Below are 13,998 nucleotides of genomic sequence, written 5' to 3' on the forward strand. Positions count from 1 at the left end.
GGGGGGCCCCCCCCCCCCCCCCCCCCCCCTGGGGCCGCCCCCCGCCCCCGGGGGGGGGGGGTCACTGTCACCGCTGACCCAGGAGCGGGAGGTTCCCCCCCCCGGGGCCGCCTCCCGCACCCCAAAACATCCAAATAAATAAATAAATCCCAGCGGGAGGAGGAGGGACACGCTGTCACCCCTGTCCCCCCGGGGCTGGAGTAGGGGAGGGGGCGACTGGACCCCTCCCCCGTGGGAATAGCAGCGTCCCCATCCCGCTTTTCCCAACGCTCCCCACGGCTGGATCCGGCCCCCGGCGTGTCCTGGGGGGGGGAATCGTGGGGTGCTGGGGGGGCTGCGGGGGTCCCTAACTGTCCCCATCGCCCTCCTTCAGCTCCTGGCTGTTCTCCACCTCCTCGGGAATATCCTGCATCCTCAGGAAATCTGCGGGAGAGCTCCAGGTTAACCCCTCCCCAAAATAAAATCGGGATCCCAGGGTGGGATCTGCCCCCCCTCCCCTCAAAACAGGGACCCACCTCGGGGGCTGGCGGGGGGGGAGTGGCGACCCCCCAAGCCCCCCTCATCCTCCAGGAGCACATCCAGGGTGTCCTCGCCCTCCCGCAGCCGTTCGGGGTCGGTTGCCCGGAATTCCAGCTCGTCCCGGGCGCCGGGGAAGGCGGGGGGGTGGAACGGGAGGACGGCGGGGGCGCTGGCGTGGCTCAGCTGCCGGGTGGGAACGGGGGGGGGATCAGACCCGAGACCCTGAGACCCCCACGCGTGGGGGACACAACTCACAGCGACCCCCGGTGCTCCCGGTTCCCCCGGTGCTCCCGGATTTCCCAGTACTCCCGATGCTCCCGGTTCCCGGTTCCCTCGGTACCCCTGGTTCCCGGTACTCCCGATTCCCGGTTCCCCTGATTCCCAGTTCCCCTGGTTCCCGGTACTCCCGATTCCCGGTAGCCCCGGTTCCCAGTTCCCCCAGTGCTCCCAGTACCCCCGGTTCCCCCGCAGTCCCCGGTACCCCCGATTCCCGATATCCCCGATTCCCGGTACCCTCGGTACCCCTGGTTCCCCTGGGTCCAGGTTCCCGTCCCCCCCGTTCCCATTACCCCCGGTTCCCCCGATTCCCGGCTCCCCCGGTACACTCGGTACCCCCGATTCCCGGTTCCCCCGGTGCTCCCGGTACCCCCGATTCCCGGTTCCCCCGGTGCTCCTGGTTCCCCCTGTTCCCGGTACCCTCGGTACCCCTGGTTCCCTTGGCTCCTGGTTCCCGTTCCCCCCGTTCCCAGTACCCCCGGTTCCCTTGGTTCCCGGTACCCCCGATTCCTGGTTCCCCCCGGTTCCCCCCGGTTCCCAAGGGGGAAAAGGGGGAAAAAAGGGGGAATAGGGCAAGAGGGAGCAGGGGCAATGAGGAGAGAGAGGGGAATGGGAAGGGAACGAAGGGGGGCAAAGAGGACAGGGAATGGATTCGGGAGCAGGACGGGTCGGGGCAGGGGTACCCCCTCCCGTCCCCCCTCCTGTCCCCCCTCCCGGGATTGGATGGGATGCACAGGATGGCATGCACAGGATGGGATGCACAGGAGGGGATGCACAGGGACGAGCCCCCACCTTTCAGCTTCCTCAAGGACGCTTCAGTCTCCGTCTCAATCAGGGGGAAATCCTGGCGGCTTGGACAGCTGGCAGGGCCGGGATGGGGGGTCAGAGCCAGGAACCCCCAACCCACCACCCCACACCCACCCTTTTCCCCTCCACCCAAGCACCCACCACCACCCACCCTGTAACCACGGACCCCCCAACAATTCCCAGCCATCCCGGGGGGGCTCCCCAGGTGTCCCCAAGCCCGGGGGGACACTCACAGGCTGACAGCCTGCTGGATGACCTTCATCCAGTGGTTGCGGTCGTCCCGGGAGGCCGCGTGCACCTCGTACATCTCGGGCGGCGCGGCGCTGATCAGGAACATCCCCTTCTCCTGGTTGGCGATGTCCCTCACGATCAGGTTTTGCAGGGAGATGACAGCCGGCTTGTCCTGCAGGATGGGGGAGCGCTGGCAGTGGGGAACGCTGCCCCGGAGCCCCCCGCGGGGGTCGGGGTGAGGAGGGGGCGGCTCAGCAGCGTGGGGAAGGTGCATTTATCTCACCAGCACGGGGAAGGTGCATTTATTTATCTCACCAGCACGGGGAAGGTGTATGTAGCTCAGCAGAAAGGGGAAGGTGTATTTTGAAGGGACACCAGGGAAAGCAAGGGGACAGCGAGACAGCAGGGACAGCGAGGGGACAGGGAGGGGACAGCGAGGGGACAGTGAGGGGACAGTGAGGGGAACAGCAGGGCAGCCAGGGGACATCATGGACAGCGAGGGGACAGCGAGACATCAGGGACAGCGAGGGGACATCGGGGACAGTGAGGGGACAGCGAGGGGACAGCAGGGACAGCAAGAGGACATCAGGAACAGTGAGGGGACATCATGGACAGCGAGGGGACATCACTGAGTGTGTCCCCCCCGGCCATCCCCACCCCAAAGCCGTCCCCTGTCCCCCAGGTCCCCCGCTATCCCCCCCATCTCCCCCAAATCCCCATCCCCCTTGGTCATATTTCCTGGGAAAATTCCCCTGCCCAGGATTTTGTGCTGGGAATTCCAGCTCCTCCCGGCTTTGCTGCTCCGGGATGTGATTTGGGGAGTTGTTTACTGAGCACGTGAATTGTTTTTATGCAGTGACCAATCAAAGCCAGCTTGTGGAGGCTCTGAGAAGTCACGGCGTTTAATTGTTCGTTCTTTTCTAGGGTTCTGATGTATCCTTTCCTCTATAGGTTTGTATAGGTCTAGTGTATAATTCATATAATATCATTTCATGTGATATAATTCCATAAAATATAATATAATTCCATATAATATAATATAATTTCCTATAATATATTTTCATATAATATAATTTCATATGATATTACTTCATATCATATGATATGATGATATAATTTCATCTAATTTCATATAATATAATATAATAGAATATAATATAATAGAATAGAATATAACGGAATAGAATATAATTTCATATAGCTTCATATACTATAGTTTCATATAATATAATTTCATTTAATATAATTTCATATAATATTATATCATATCATATCATATCATATCAGCCTTCTAAGAACTCGGAGCCAGATCCTCACCTCTTCCCTCGCCCCGGGACCCTCACGAACACCCGGGACCCTCACAAACAAACACCCGGGACCCTCACAAACGAACACCCGGGACCCTCACGAACACGCCCACCCCCCGATTCCGCGCTGCCCACCTGTGTGACGAGGATGTCCCCGAGGCGGTCGATGACGAAGTTCTTGTTGCTGTCCTGGGCCAGCGACTCGCGGCGCCGCTCCAGGAGCTGGGCCAGGAAGCGCTCGTGGATGTGGCTGAGCTCGTCGAGGCAGGGGAAGATGCGCTGCACGGTGCCGGGGTCCAGCTGCAGCTCCTCCAGCATCGCCCTGCGGAACAGGGCGCCCATGATCTTCAGCGTCCGCACGTGGTGCAGCTCCGTCTGCATCAGCTCTGCACGGGGGCATGGCGCCGTCAGCACGGCGCGGGGACACGCCGCGGGGACGGGGACGGGGACGGGGACAGGGACAGGGACAGGGACACACCACGGGGACAAGGACACATCCCCAGGGGCAGGGACATACCCCCAGGGACATGCCACGGGGACAGGGACATGCCACAGGGACAGGGACATGCCATGGGGAGAGGGACACACCACGGGGACAGGGACATACCCCCAGGGACACTCCACAGGACAGGGACACGCCACGGGGAGAGGGACACGCCACGGGACAGGGACATACCCCTAGGGACGTGCCACGGGGATGGGGACACGCCACAGGGCAGGGACAGGGACACGCCATGGGGACACACCATGGGGCAGGGACACATCCCCAGGGACAGGGACATACCCCCAGGGACACACCACAGGGCAGGGACACACCATGGGGACAGGGACAGCACCCCCAGACACACCACCCCAAGGGACAGGGACAGCACCCCGACAACAGCACAGAGGGAGCAGGACCCCAGGGACAGCCACCCAGCCTGGCCCTGTGTCCTCATGACTGCCTCCCTGTCCCTGCACCCTCCGTCCTGTCCCTTTGCCCCCATTCCTGCTTCTCCAACCTCTTCCTGTGTCCCCTGTCCCCACTCCCTGTGTCCCCATGTCTTCTGTCCCCCTGTCCCTGTGTCCCCTGTCCCCATGTCCCCTGTCCCTATGTCCCCTGTCCCCATGTCCCGTGTCCCCTGTCCCCATGTCCCCTGTCCCTATGTCCCCATGTCCCCATGTCCCATGTCCCCTGTTCCCCTGTCCCCATGTCCCATGTCCCTGTCCCCGTGCCCCGTGCCCCTGTCCCTGTCCCCTCACCGTAGATGACGTCCTGCCGTTTCATGACGTCCATGCGGTGCTGCTGCAGGAAGCTGTTATCCACCGCCAGGCTCCAGGAATCCGCCTCGAACTCCTTCCCATCCGCCTCCAGATCGCTCAGCAGCTGGCTCAGGATGACGTCGGGGCCTGCGGGTGACGTTAGCGGGACGTGGGGTCCCCGCGTGTGTCCCCCCACCACGTCCCCCCCGTCCCCAGCCGCGTCCCCACCTTCGTCGATCAGCGACTCCACCGAGAGCGTGCGGTTGCGCATGTTGAGGGAATCCGTGGACTGGGACAGGATCCGCCGGATTCCCAGGGGAGAGTCGTCGTTGAACGTCCTGGGGGAGGCGGTGGGACGTGATGGGGACGCCGGGGACACCCCCGGACCCCCCTGCCGCCCTCCTTTCCTGCCCTTACCCCGAGATGTTGGTGGTGGAGACGCTCTTGGAGAGGGACAAGGAGGGGCGGCCGCGGCGGGGCCCCAGCAGCGTCTGCCGGAAGCTCTCCGAGGGGTAGATGGCGGAATTGGGGCGCTCCCGGATGGCATCTGGGGGGGGGGGACAGTGGGGGTCGGTGCTGGGACCCCCCGGCACCCCCCAGGCTGGGCAGGGACACTGGGGAGGGGAGGGAAGGGAAGGGAAGGGAAGGGAAGGGAAGGGAAGGGAGGGGAGGGAAGGGAAGGGAAGGGAGGGGAGGGAAGGGGAGCTCCCCCGCTCACTCTTGTTGCGCAGGGACACCGACTGCAGGGCTGAGCTGTTCTTCAGCAGCGCCGCCTTCTGCTGCTGCGGGGGAGCGGAAGCGTCACTGTCCCCGCGTCACTGTCCTCGCGTGTCCCCAGTGCCACATCCCCCGTCCCCTCCTTCCCCACGCATCCCTCACCCCGCGCTCACCTTCTGCTTCACCTTGGTGCAGTTGGGCAGCGTGTCCTTGCAGCGGTTGTGGATGGTGACGTTGCAGGCTGGGGGACACGGAGAGGTGACCGAGGGGCCGAGGGGACCCTCCTGTCACCCCCTCCTCCCCCGGCTCCTGGCAGAGCGACGGCAGCAGATGCGGTGGGAACGCGGGTGGGCGCGGATCGCCCGCAGCCGCAGCTGCCACCGAGCAGCTGCCCCGAGGCCGAGGGCACCGCGCCAGCCCGGGGCCACCAGCGCCAGGGAGCCGGGATGTGCCGGGGTGGAGAAATGGAGAAACCATCTCCTGCTCCGGGCAACAAACCCGGCAGGAATTGGGCTCTGGGAACGGTGCCCACGCGGCAAAGCCACCCCAAAAAAGTCGTCTTGGAAAAGCCACCGCTGGCAGAGTCGTCCCGGCAAGGCCGCCCCAAAAAAGCCGTCCCAAAAAAGCCGCCCCGGCAAAGCCGCTGCGGCAAATCCGACGTGGCAAAGCCACCCCAGCAATCCCGCCCCAGCAGAGCCACCCCAAAAAAAGTCATCCCAAAAAAAGCCTCCTCAGAAAAAGCCACTGCGGCAAAGCCACCCCGGCAAAGGCGCCATGGCAAAGCCACCCCAGAAAAAGCCACCCCGGCAAGTCCAGGCTGCAAAAGTCACTGCGGCAATGCCACCCTGGCCAAGGCACCAAGAAATGCCATCCTGGCAAAGCCGCCATGAGAAAGCCACCCCAGAAAATTCTCACTGGCAATTCCTTTCCAGGAAATCCACCCTGGCAAAGGCACTGCAGCAAAGCCAGCCTGGAAATGTCATCCTGGCAAAGCCAGCCTGGCAAAGCCATGCCATCCTGTCGACCCCAGCCCTGCCAGCCTGGCAAAACCACGATGGAAAAGACACCCCAGGAGAGGCATCCCAAAAAATGCACTGCGGCAAAGCTACCCTGGCAACTCCGCTCTGGAAAAGCTACCCTGGCAAAGCCACCCCGGCAATGCCACCCTGGCAATGCCACTGCAGCAATGCCACCCTGGCAATGCCACCCCGGCAATGCCACCCTGGCAATGCTGCCCTGGCAAAGCCACTGCAGCAAAGCCACCCTGGCAATGCCACCCTGGTAATGCCACTGCAGCAAAGCCACCCTGGCAATGCCACCCTGGCAATGCTGCCCTGGCAAAGCCACTGCGGCAAAGCCACCCTGGCAATTCTGCCCCTGGAAAAACCAACCTGGCAAAGCCACCCCAGCAATGCCACCCTGGCAACTCTGGCCCTGGAAAAAGCAACCTGGCAATGCCACCCTGGCAAAGCCACCCCATCAAATCCACCCTGGCAAAGCCACCCTGGGAATGTCATCCTGGCAATGCCGCCCTGGCAATGCCACCCTGGCAATGCCGCCCTGGCAAAGCCACCCTGGCAATGCCACCCTGGCAATGCCACCCCAGCCATGCCACCCTGGCAATGCCACCCCATCAAATCTACCCCGGCAATGCCACCCCAGCCATGCCACCCTGGAAATGTCATCCTGGCAATGCCACCCTGGCAGTTCTGCCCCTGGCAAAGCCACCCCAGCAATGCCACCCCAGCCATGCCACCCCGGCAATGCCACCCTGGCAATGCCACCCCAGCCACGCCACCGCGTCACCCCCGCCCTGCCACATCCCCCCCCCACCCCCCCCATTTCCAGCTGGCACTCCCCTCCCCCCGGGCACTCACTGGGGCACACCAGCGCTTCCTTGGCCGTGATGCTCTTGTTGCAGGCGAAGCACATGGTCATGCCCGACACGGAGATGGTGGTGAAGAGGTGCCCGTTGGTGTACCGCGCGTCCTTCTCCTTGGCCTCCTTCATCCTCTCCTTGTCCTTGCCCTGCCCGGACAGCGGCACCGGGCGCCTGACGGGGGGGCTGCGGCACCGGGGCCGCCCCCCCGCCGCCGCCCCCGGTGGTCTCGGCACGCGGCTCATGGCCCCAGGATGAGGAGGGGGCTGCCGCTCCGCCGGGGGGTCGCCGGGGAAGCGGGAGCGAGGGGAGAGAGCACCGCGCTCGCCGCCGCTTCCCTGCATCCCGTTTCCACGGCAACCGGAGGGATGCGGGGGGTGGGGGGAGAGATCCATCCTTCCATCCCCCCCCCCCACCCCAAAGCGGTGCCAGCCCCAATGGGGACGAGGGTGGGGGTGAGGCTGAGGGACCCCCGGGGGGGAGGAAGAACGGGGGGGACCCCACGGGATGGGAGTGAGACCCCCTTGGGCACCTCTGGGACCCCCACGGGCACCTCTGGGACCCCCTTGGGCACCTTTGGGATCCCTTGGGCACCTTTGGGATCCCTTGGGCACCTTTGGGACCCCATGGGCACTTTAGGGACCCCCTTGGGCACCTTTGGGACCCCTTGGGCACTTTAGGGACCCCCTTGGGCACCTTTGGGACCCCTTGGGCACTTTAGGGACCCCCATGGACACTTTCGGGACCCCTTGGCCACCTCTGGGACCCCTTGGCCCCCTCTGCGACCCCCATGGACACTTTAGGGACCCCCATGGACACTTTAGGGACCCCCATGGACACTTTTGGGACCCCTTGGGCACCTCTGGGACCCCCATGGGCACTTAGGGACCCCCTGGGCACCTTTGGGACCCCTCAGAGCAGCACTGTGACCCCAGTGGGACCCCCGGGACAAGACCCCAGTGTCCCCCCGTGTCCCCAACCGCGGGGGTCTCACCCTCTCCACCCTCGGGGGTCCCTCGGCCTCCCCCTCGGTGGGGAACGGGGCGCAGGAGCAGCAGCACATCCCGGACCCCCCCGGACCCCCCCGGCGCCTCCGGCCGCGACATCTCCGCGACATCTCCGCGACATCCGCCCCGATTGTTCCCGCCCGCTTGTTTGTTTTCCTTTGATTTTTTTTTTTCCCCCTTCGCTCCGCCGGTTTTTGTTTGTTTTTCTTTTCTTTCCCCTCCGTTTTTTGTTAATTTCTTTTTTTTTTCTCTCTCTTTTATTTTCCTGCCTTTCTTTTTATTTCGATTTTTGCTTTTTTTTGCTTTGATTTCCCTTTATTCTTTTCGCCCTTTCCCCCCCTATTTTTTCCTCTCTCCTTCCCTTCACTTTCTTTCCTTTATCTTTCTGCTTTTCTTTCCTTTTTTATCTTTCCACCCCGCTTTTCTTTCCTTTTTTTTCCACCTTCCCCCTTTTTAACTTCTTTTCCTTTTTACCCTTATCTCCCCTTTTTACTTTATTTTCCTTTTTAACCGATTTTTCCTTCTTCTCCCTTTTTATTTTCCCCCCTGTTAATTCCCCTTTTTTCCACTTAATTCCCCTTTTTTCCCCCCCCACTTTTTCCCCCTCTATTTTTTATTTTTTTTAATCATTTTTCTCCTTTTCCCCGTGACTTTTCCCCGCACCCATTTCCGCCTTTTCCTCCCCTTTTTTGGGCCCCCCCCCGAGGCGAAGGAAACCGAACCGCGCCAGACAAAGGCGGGAGCCGCCGCCGCTTCCTGCCCGCCCCTCCCGGGACTCCCCGGGACCCCCGAGACCCCCCCGGACCCCCCGAACAAAACCCGCACGCGACCCCCAAACCCCCCCTGAGCAGTGAAGACCAAAAAAACCCCCCCGAACCCCCAAAGAGACCGAGCTGCGGCTGCTCCGAGCGGGGAATTTTGGGGTCCCCCCCCCCAACTTCCGAACCCCCCCGGGCGCTCCGGGCGGAGGAAGTTTCGGTACTTTAAATAAATCCGGGGTTTTTTGGGTTTTTTTTTGGGTTTTTTTGGGTTCCTGTTCCGCCCCAAAACTCCGCGCGGGGCTCGGGGGGAGTTTTTTTGGGGGTGCTGGGGGTCGCCCCACCCTAAAAAGACCCCCCCCCAAAAAAAAACCCAGCGAGTTTTGGCGGAGCTTTTGGGGGAATTTCCCCCTTTTTTGGGACAGTTCCCCCTTTTTTGGGGGCAGCCCCAACATTTTTGGGGGGGCAGCCCCCCCCTCCTGCCGCCCCGGCGGCGAACAAAGCCCCGGCCGAGGCAACAAAGACCCCGCTGGGCCGGGGTGGGAATCACGGGGGGGCTCCCAGCAGATCCCCCCCCCCAAAAAAAAAAACAAAACCCACCCCCCGAACCCCCAAATTTTCCCCCTCGGAGCTTTGAAGCCCCCCCGGATTTCGCGGCGCAGATCTGGGACCCCCCCCCGAGGTGTTTTGGGGGGGTCGCTGCAAGGAGCCCCCTCCCCTCAAAGGCAGGGGGGGTCCCCCAAAAGCCGCCAAAAGGGTCCCCAAATGTCGCCTCCCGCTGCTTTTGGGGGTCGCTCCCTCCGCGGGGGGGTCACCGCGACCCCCCCCCCCGCTCTGGGTGGGGCGAAAACGGCTCGGACGAAACTTTTTTTAAACCAAAAAACCAAAAAAAATTTCACATTTCCTCTCCTCAGGGCGGCGCAGGGATCAACAGCCACTTCCCCCTGGCACAAAACCACCCCAGACCCCCCCAAAACCGCCCGGACCCGCTGTCCCCTCGATCGACTCAGAGCTGCCGGGACGGCTCCGGAGCCCCCCCAAAAAAACACGATTTGGGGTAAACTGAGGTAAACTGAGGCTCGGGGGGGGGGGCACAAGGCATCGCCCCCTCCCCAAAAAACGGCCTGGCCCGAGCGGGGCGGGCAGACAAAGCCCCGAGGGGCCCCCCCGGTGCCCCCCCCCGCCCCGGTTTAACCCCAAATCCCCCCCCAAGACCCCAAGACGGGCTGGGAAAGGGGGGACCCCGCTCGGGGGGGGCTGCGCTGGCCGGGACCCACCTTGGCTCGGTCGCTCCTTGCCCGCGACAGCGACTCGATCCGGGACATAATCCGGGGAGCGCTCCCGGTGCCTCCCGGTGCCTCCCGGGGCTCTCCCGGTTCCCTGCCCGGTCCCTCTCGGTCCCGCCCTCCCGGGGGCGGGTCGCGCCGCCCCCCGGCCTCGTGCTGCCCGCGGGGCCTTTGTTCGCGCGGGGACCCCGGGATCCGGCCGGGAATCCCGGAACCGACCGGGATCCGACCGGGAGCCAGCCGGGAATCAGCCGGGAATCCCGGGATCCGACCGGGATCCGACCGGGAACACCGGGATCCAACCGCGAGCCAGCCGGGAATGAACCGGGAATCCCGGGATCCGACCGGGAGCCAGCCGGGAATCAGCCGGGAATCCCGGGATCCGACCGGGATCCGACCGGGAACACCGGGATCCAACCGCGAGCCAGCCGGGAATGAACCGGGAATCCCGGGATCCGACCGGGAGCCAGCCGGGAATCAGCCGGGAATCCCGGGATCCGACCGGGATCCAGCCGTGATCCGGCCGGGAACACCGGGAACCGGCCGGGAACACCGGGAACCGGCCGGGATCCAGCCGGGATCGGCCCCCCCGGAGCCTCCCCGGCATCCGCATCCCTCCCCCACCCCGGGATCGGCTCCCGAGGGATCAGAGCCGGGATCAGCCCAGCCTGGGCACGGAACAGCCGCACCCCGGGGGAGCTGAATCCCAGAATCCTGAGGGATCTGAATCCAACATCCCAAGGGATCTGTAATCAAACATCCCAAGGGATCTGTGTCCCTGCATCCCGAGGGATCTGTGTCCCTGCATCCCGAGGGATCTGTGTCCCTGCATCCCGAGGGATTTGTAATCCAGCATCCCGAGGGATCCGTGTCCCTGCACCCTGAGGGATTTGTGCCCAGCATCCCTCGGGATCAGCCCCTGCAGATCCCAGATCACAGCCCAGCATCCCTCGGGATTGGTCCCTGGGTTCATCCCGGATCACCATCCTGCATCCTTTAGAATCCATCCCTGGGATCACCTCGGATCATCCCCAGCTTCCCTTGGGATCAATCCCTGGAATCACCTTGGATCATCCCCAGCTTCCCTCGGGATCAATCCCTGGAATCAGCTCGGATCAGCCCCAGCTTCCCTCCGGATCAATCCCTGGAATCAGCTCGGACCCTCCCCAGCCTCCCTCGGGATCAATCCCTGGGATCAGCTCGGACCCTCCCCAGCCTCCCTCGGATCGCCCCTCGGAGCCCCCCCTGCTCCGGCCCCGGCAGCCCGGATGCGGCCCCGAGTCCAGCCCTTCCTCTCCGTGCCTCAGTTTCCCCCCTCACACACTCCCTGGAAAGCCCCGACCTTTGGGAACACCCCCTCCCACCCCAGCGCAGCTCCAGGACTGGAATCCCAAAGGAAGCAGCGAATCCCATGGAATTCCAGCCCTCCCCAAGCCCTGCACACCCCAAAGCTCCTTTTTGGGGTGACACAATCCCAACCCTGCTCTCCTCCATTTTGGGCCTTTTCTCTCCCACCTGCAGCAAACCCAGGCTGGGAGAGCCCTTCCCTGGGGATGGAAATCTGGGATAAAAGTGTAATTTTGGGGGAAAATGTTGCTTTTTCCCCCATATCAGCAGCTTGGGAGAGGCCCTGGCAGCGGGAGCCGCCTGGTTGAACATTAACTCCCCCGAGATAAGCCAGGATTTGTGGCATCGGTCCCACTCCCGGGCTGAGATAACGCTCCCGATCCCGGCTGCGGCTTTTTGGGGACCCCAAAATCCCCAAGTGTCACCAGGGGACAAAGGCACCCCCCCCGCAGGTCCGGCGCGCAAAGAGTTAAATGTCCTTTTGTCCCGCATCTCCCAGCAGGGGGACACCGAGGGGACACCGAGGGATTAATGAATAGCCAGGAAAAGGCAGCGGTGCCAGGCAGAGGTGGCGCCGCTCCCGCCTGCCTCAGTTTCCCCGTGGAAAAAAACAGCGGCCGAGGGACGGGAACGGCCCCAAAAATCTCCTGGGAGAGGGAGGGATGAACCGTAGGGAGGGTGGGATGGCCATTCCCGGGAAAACATCCCTGGGATGCAGGAAAACATCCTTGGGATGCAGGAAAACATCACTGGGATCCAGGAAAACGTTCCTGGGATGCAGGAAAATGTTCCTGGGATGCAGGAAAACATCCCTGGGATCCAGGAAAACGTTCCTGGGATGCAGGAAAACCGGGAATCCCGGGATCCGACCGGGAGCCAGCCGGGAATCAGCCGGGAATCCCGGGATCCGACCGGGATCCAGCCGTGATCCGGCCGGGAACACCGGGAACCGGCCGGGAACACCGGGAACCGGCCGGGATCCAGCCGGGATCGGCCCCCCCGGAGCCTCCCCGGCATCCGCATCCCTCCCCCACCCCGGGATCGGCTCCCGAGGGATCAGAGCCGGGATCAGCCCAGCCTGGGCACGGAACAGCCGCACCCCGGGGGAGCTGAATCCCAGAATCCTGAGGGATCTGAATCCAACATCCCAAGGGATCTGTAATCAAACATCCCAAGGGATCTGTGTCCCTGCATCCCGAGGGATCTGTGTCCCTGCATCCCGAGAGATTTGTAATCCAGCATCCCGAGGGATCCGTGTCCCTGCACCCTGAGGGATTTGTGCCCAGCATCCCTCGGGATCAGCCCCTGCAGATCCCAGATCACAGCCCAGCATCCCTCGGGATTGGTCCCTGGGTTCATCCCGGATCACCATCCTGCATCCTTTAGAATCCATCCCTGGGATCACCTCGGATCATCCCCAGCTTCCCTTGGGATCACTCCCTGGAATCAGCTCGGACCCTCCCCAGCCTCCCTCGGGATCAATCCCTGGGATCAGCTCGGACCCTCCCCAGCCTCCCTCGGGATCAGTCCCTGGGATCAGCTCGGACCCTCCCCAGCCTCCCTCGGATCGCCCCTCGGAGCCCCCCCTGCTCCGGCCCCGGCAGCCCGGATGCGGCCCCGAGTCCAGCCCTTCCTCTCCGTGCCTCAGTTTCCCCCCTCACCCACTCCCTGGAAAGCCCCGACCTTTGGGAACACCCCCTCCCACCCCAGCGCAGCTCCAGGACTGGAATCCCAAAGGAAGCAGCGAATCCCATGGAATTCCAGCCCTCCCCAAGCCCTGCACACCCCAAAGCTCCTTTTTGGGGTGACACAATCCCAACCCTGCTCTCCTCCATTTTGGGCCTTTTCTCTCCCACCTGCAGCAAACCCAGGCTGGGAGAGCCCTTCCCTGGGGATGGAAATCTGGGATAAAAGTGTAATTTTGGGGGAAAATGTTGCTTTTTCCCCCATATCAGCAGCTTGGGAGAGGCCCTGGCAGCGGGAGCCGCCTGGTTGAACATTAACTCCCCCGAGATAAGCCAGGATTTGTGGCATCGGTCCCACTCCCGGGCTGAGATAACGCTCCCGATCCCGGCTGCGGCTTTTTGGGGACCCCAAAATCCCCAAGTGTCACCAGGGGACAAAGGCACCCCCCCCGCAGGTCCGGCGCGCAAAGAGTTAAATGTCCTTTTGTCCCGCATCTCCCAGCAGGGGGACACCGAGGGGACACCGAGGGATTAATGAATAGCCAGGAAAAGGCAGCGGTGCCAGGCAGAGGTGGCGCCGCTCCCGCCTGCCTCAGTTTCCCCGTGGAAAAAAACAGCGGCCGAGGGACGGGAACGGCCCCAAAAATCTCCTGGGAGAGGGAGGGATGAACCGTAGGGAGGGTGGGATGGCCATTCCCGGGAAAACATCCCTGGGATGCAGGAAAACATCCTTGGGATGCAGGAAAACATCACTGGGATCCAGGAAAACGTTCCTGGGATGCAGGAAAACGTTCCTGGGATGCAGGAAAATGTTCCTGGGATGCAGGAAAACATCCCTGGGATCCAGGAAAACATCCCTGGGATCCAGGAAAACATCCCTGGGATCCAGGAAAACATCCCTGGGATCCAGGAAAACGTTCCTGGGATGCAGGAAAAC

The 13,998-nt window shown here is 62.9% G+C and overlaps 1 protein-coding gene across 1 annotated transcript in view; it reads right to left on the reverse strand.

Moving 5' to 3' along the window:
- Positions 1-346: 346 nt before the first annotated feature.
- LOC121353520 (rho guanine nucleotide exchange factor 2-like) overlaps positions 347-13,998 on the reverse strand; it is a 22,386-nt gene continuing 8,734 nt past the window's right edge. Inside the window, exons 6-17 of the mRNA XM_041467420.1 lie at positions 6,977-7,127; positions 5,273-5,340; positions 5,101-5,164; positions 4,800-4,929; positions 4,611-4,720; positions 4,383-4,529; positions 3,206-3,526; positions 2,149-2,171; positions 1,836-2,005; positions 1,544-1,655; positions 516-702; positions 347-423 (exon numbers count right to left, since the gene is read on the reverse strand). Of these exons, the coding sequence (XP_041323354.1) occupies positions 347-423; positions 516-702; positions 1,544-1,655; positions 1,836-2,005; positions 2,149-2,171; positions 3,206-3,526; positions 4,383-4,529; positions 4,611-4,720; positions 4,800-4,929; positions 5,101-5,164; positions 5,273-5,340; positions 6,977-7,127 (1,560 nt within the window). The remainder of the gene's footprint in view (positions 424-515; positions 703-1,543; positions 1,656-1,835; positions 2,006-2,148; positions 2,172-3,205; positions 3,527-4,382; positions 4,530-4,610; positions 4,721-4,799; positions 4,930-5,100; positions 5,165-5,272; positions 5,341-6,976; positions 7,128-13,998) is intronic.

The sequence above is a fragment of the Pyrgilauda ruficollis genome, unplaced genomic scaffold (assembly GCF_017590135.1).
Source record: "Pyrgilauda ruficollis isolate IOZ18807 unplaced genomic scaffold, ASM1759013v1 scaffold208, whole genome shotgun sequence".
In the NCBI taxonomy this organism is placed as follows: domain Eukaryota; kingdom Metazoa; phylum Chordata; class Aves; order Passeriformes; family Passeridae; genus Pyrgilauda; species Pyrgilauda ruficollis.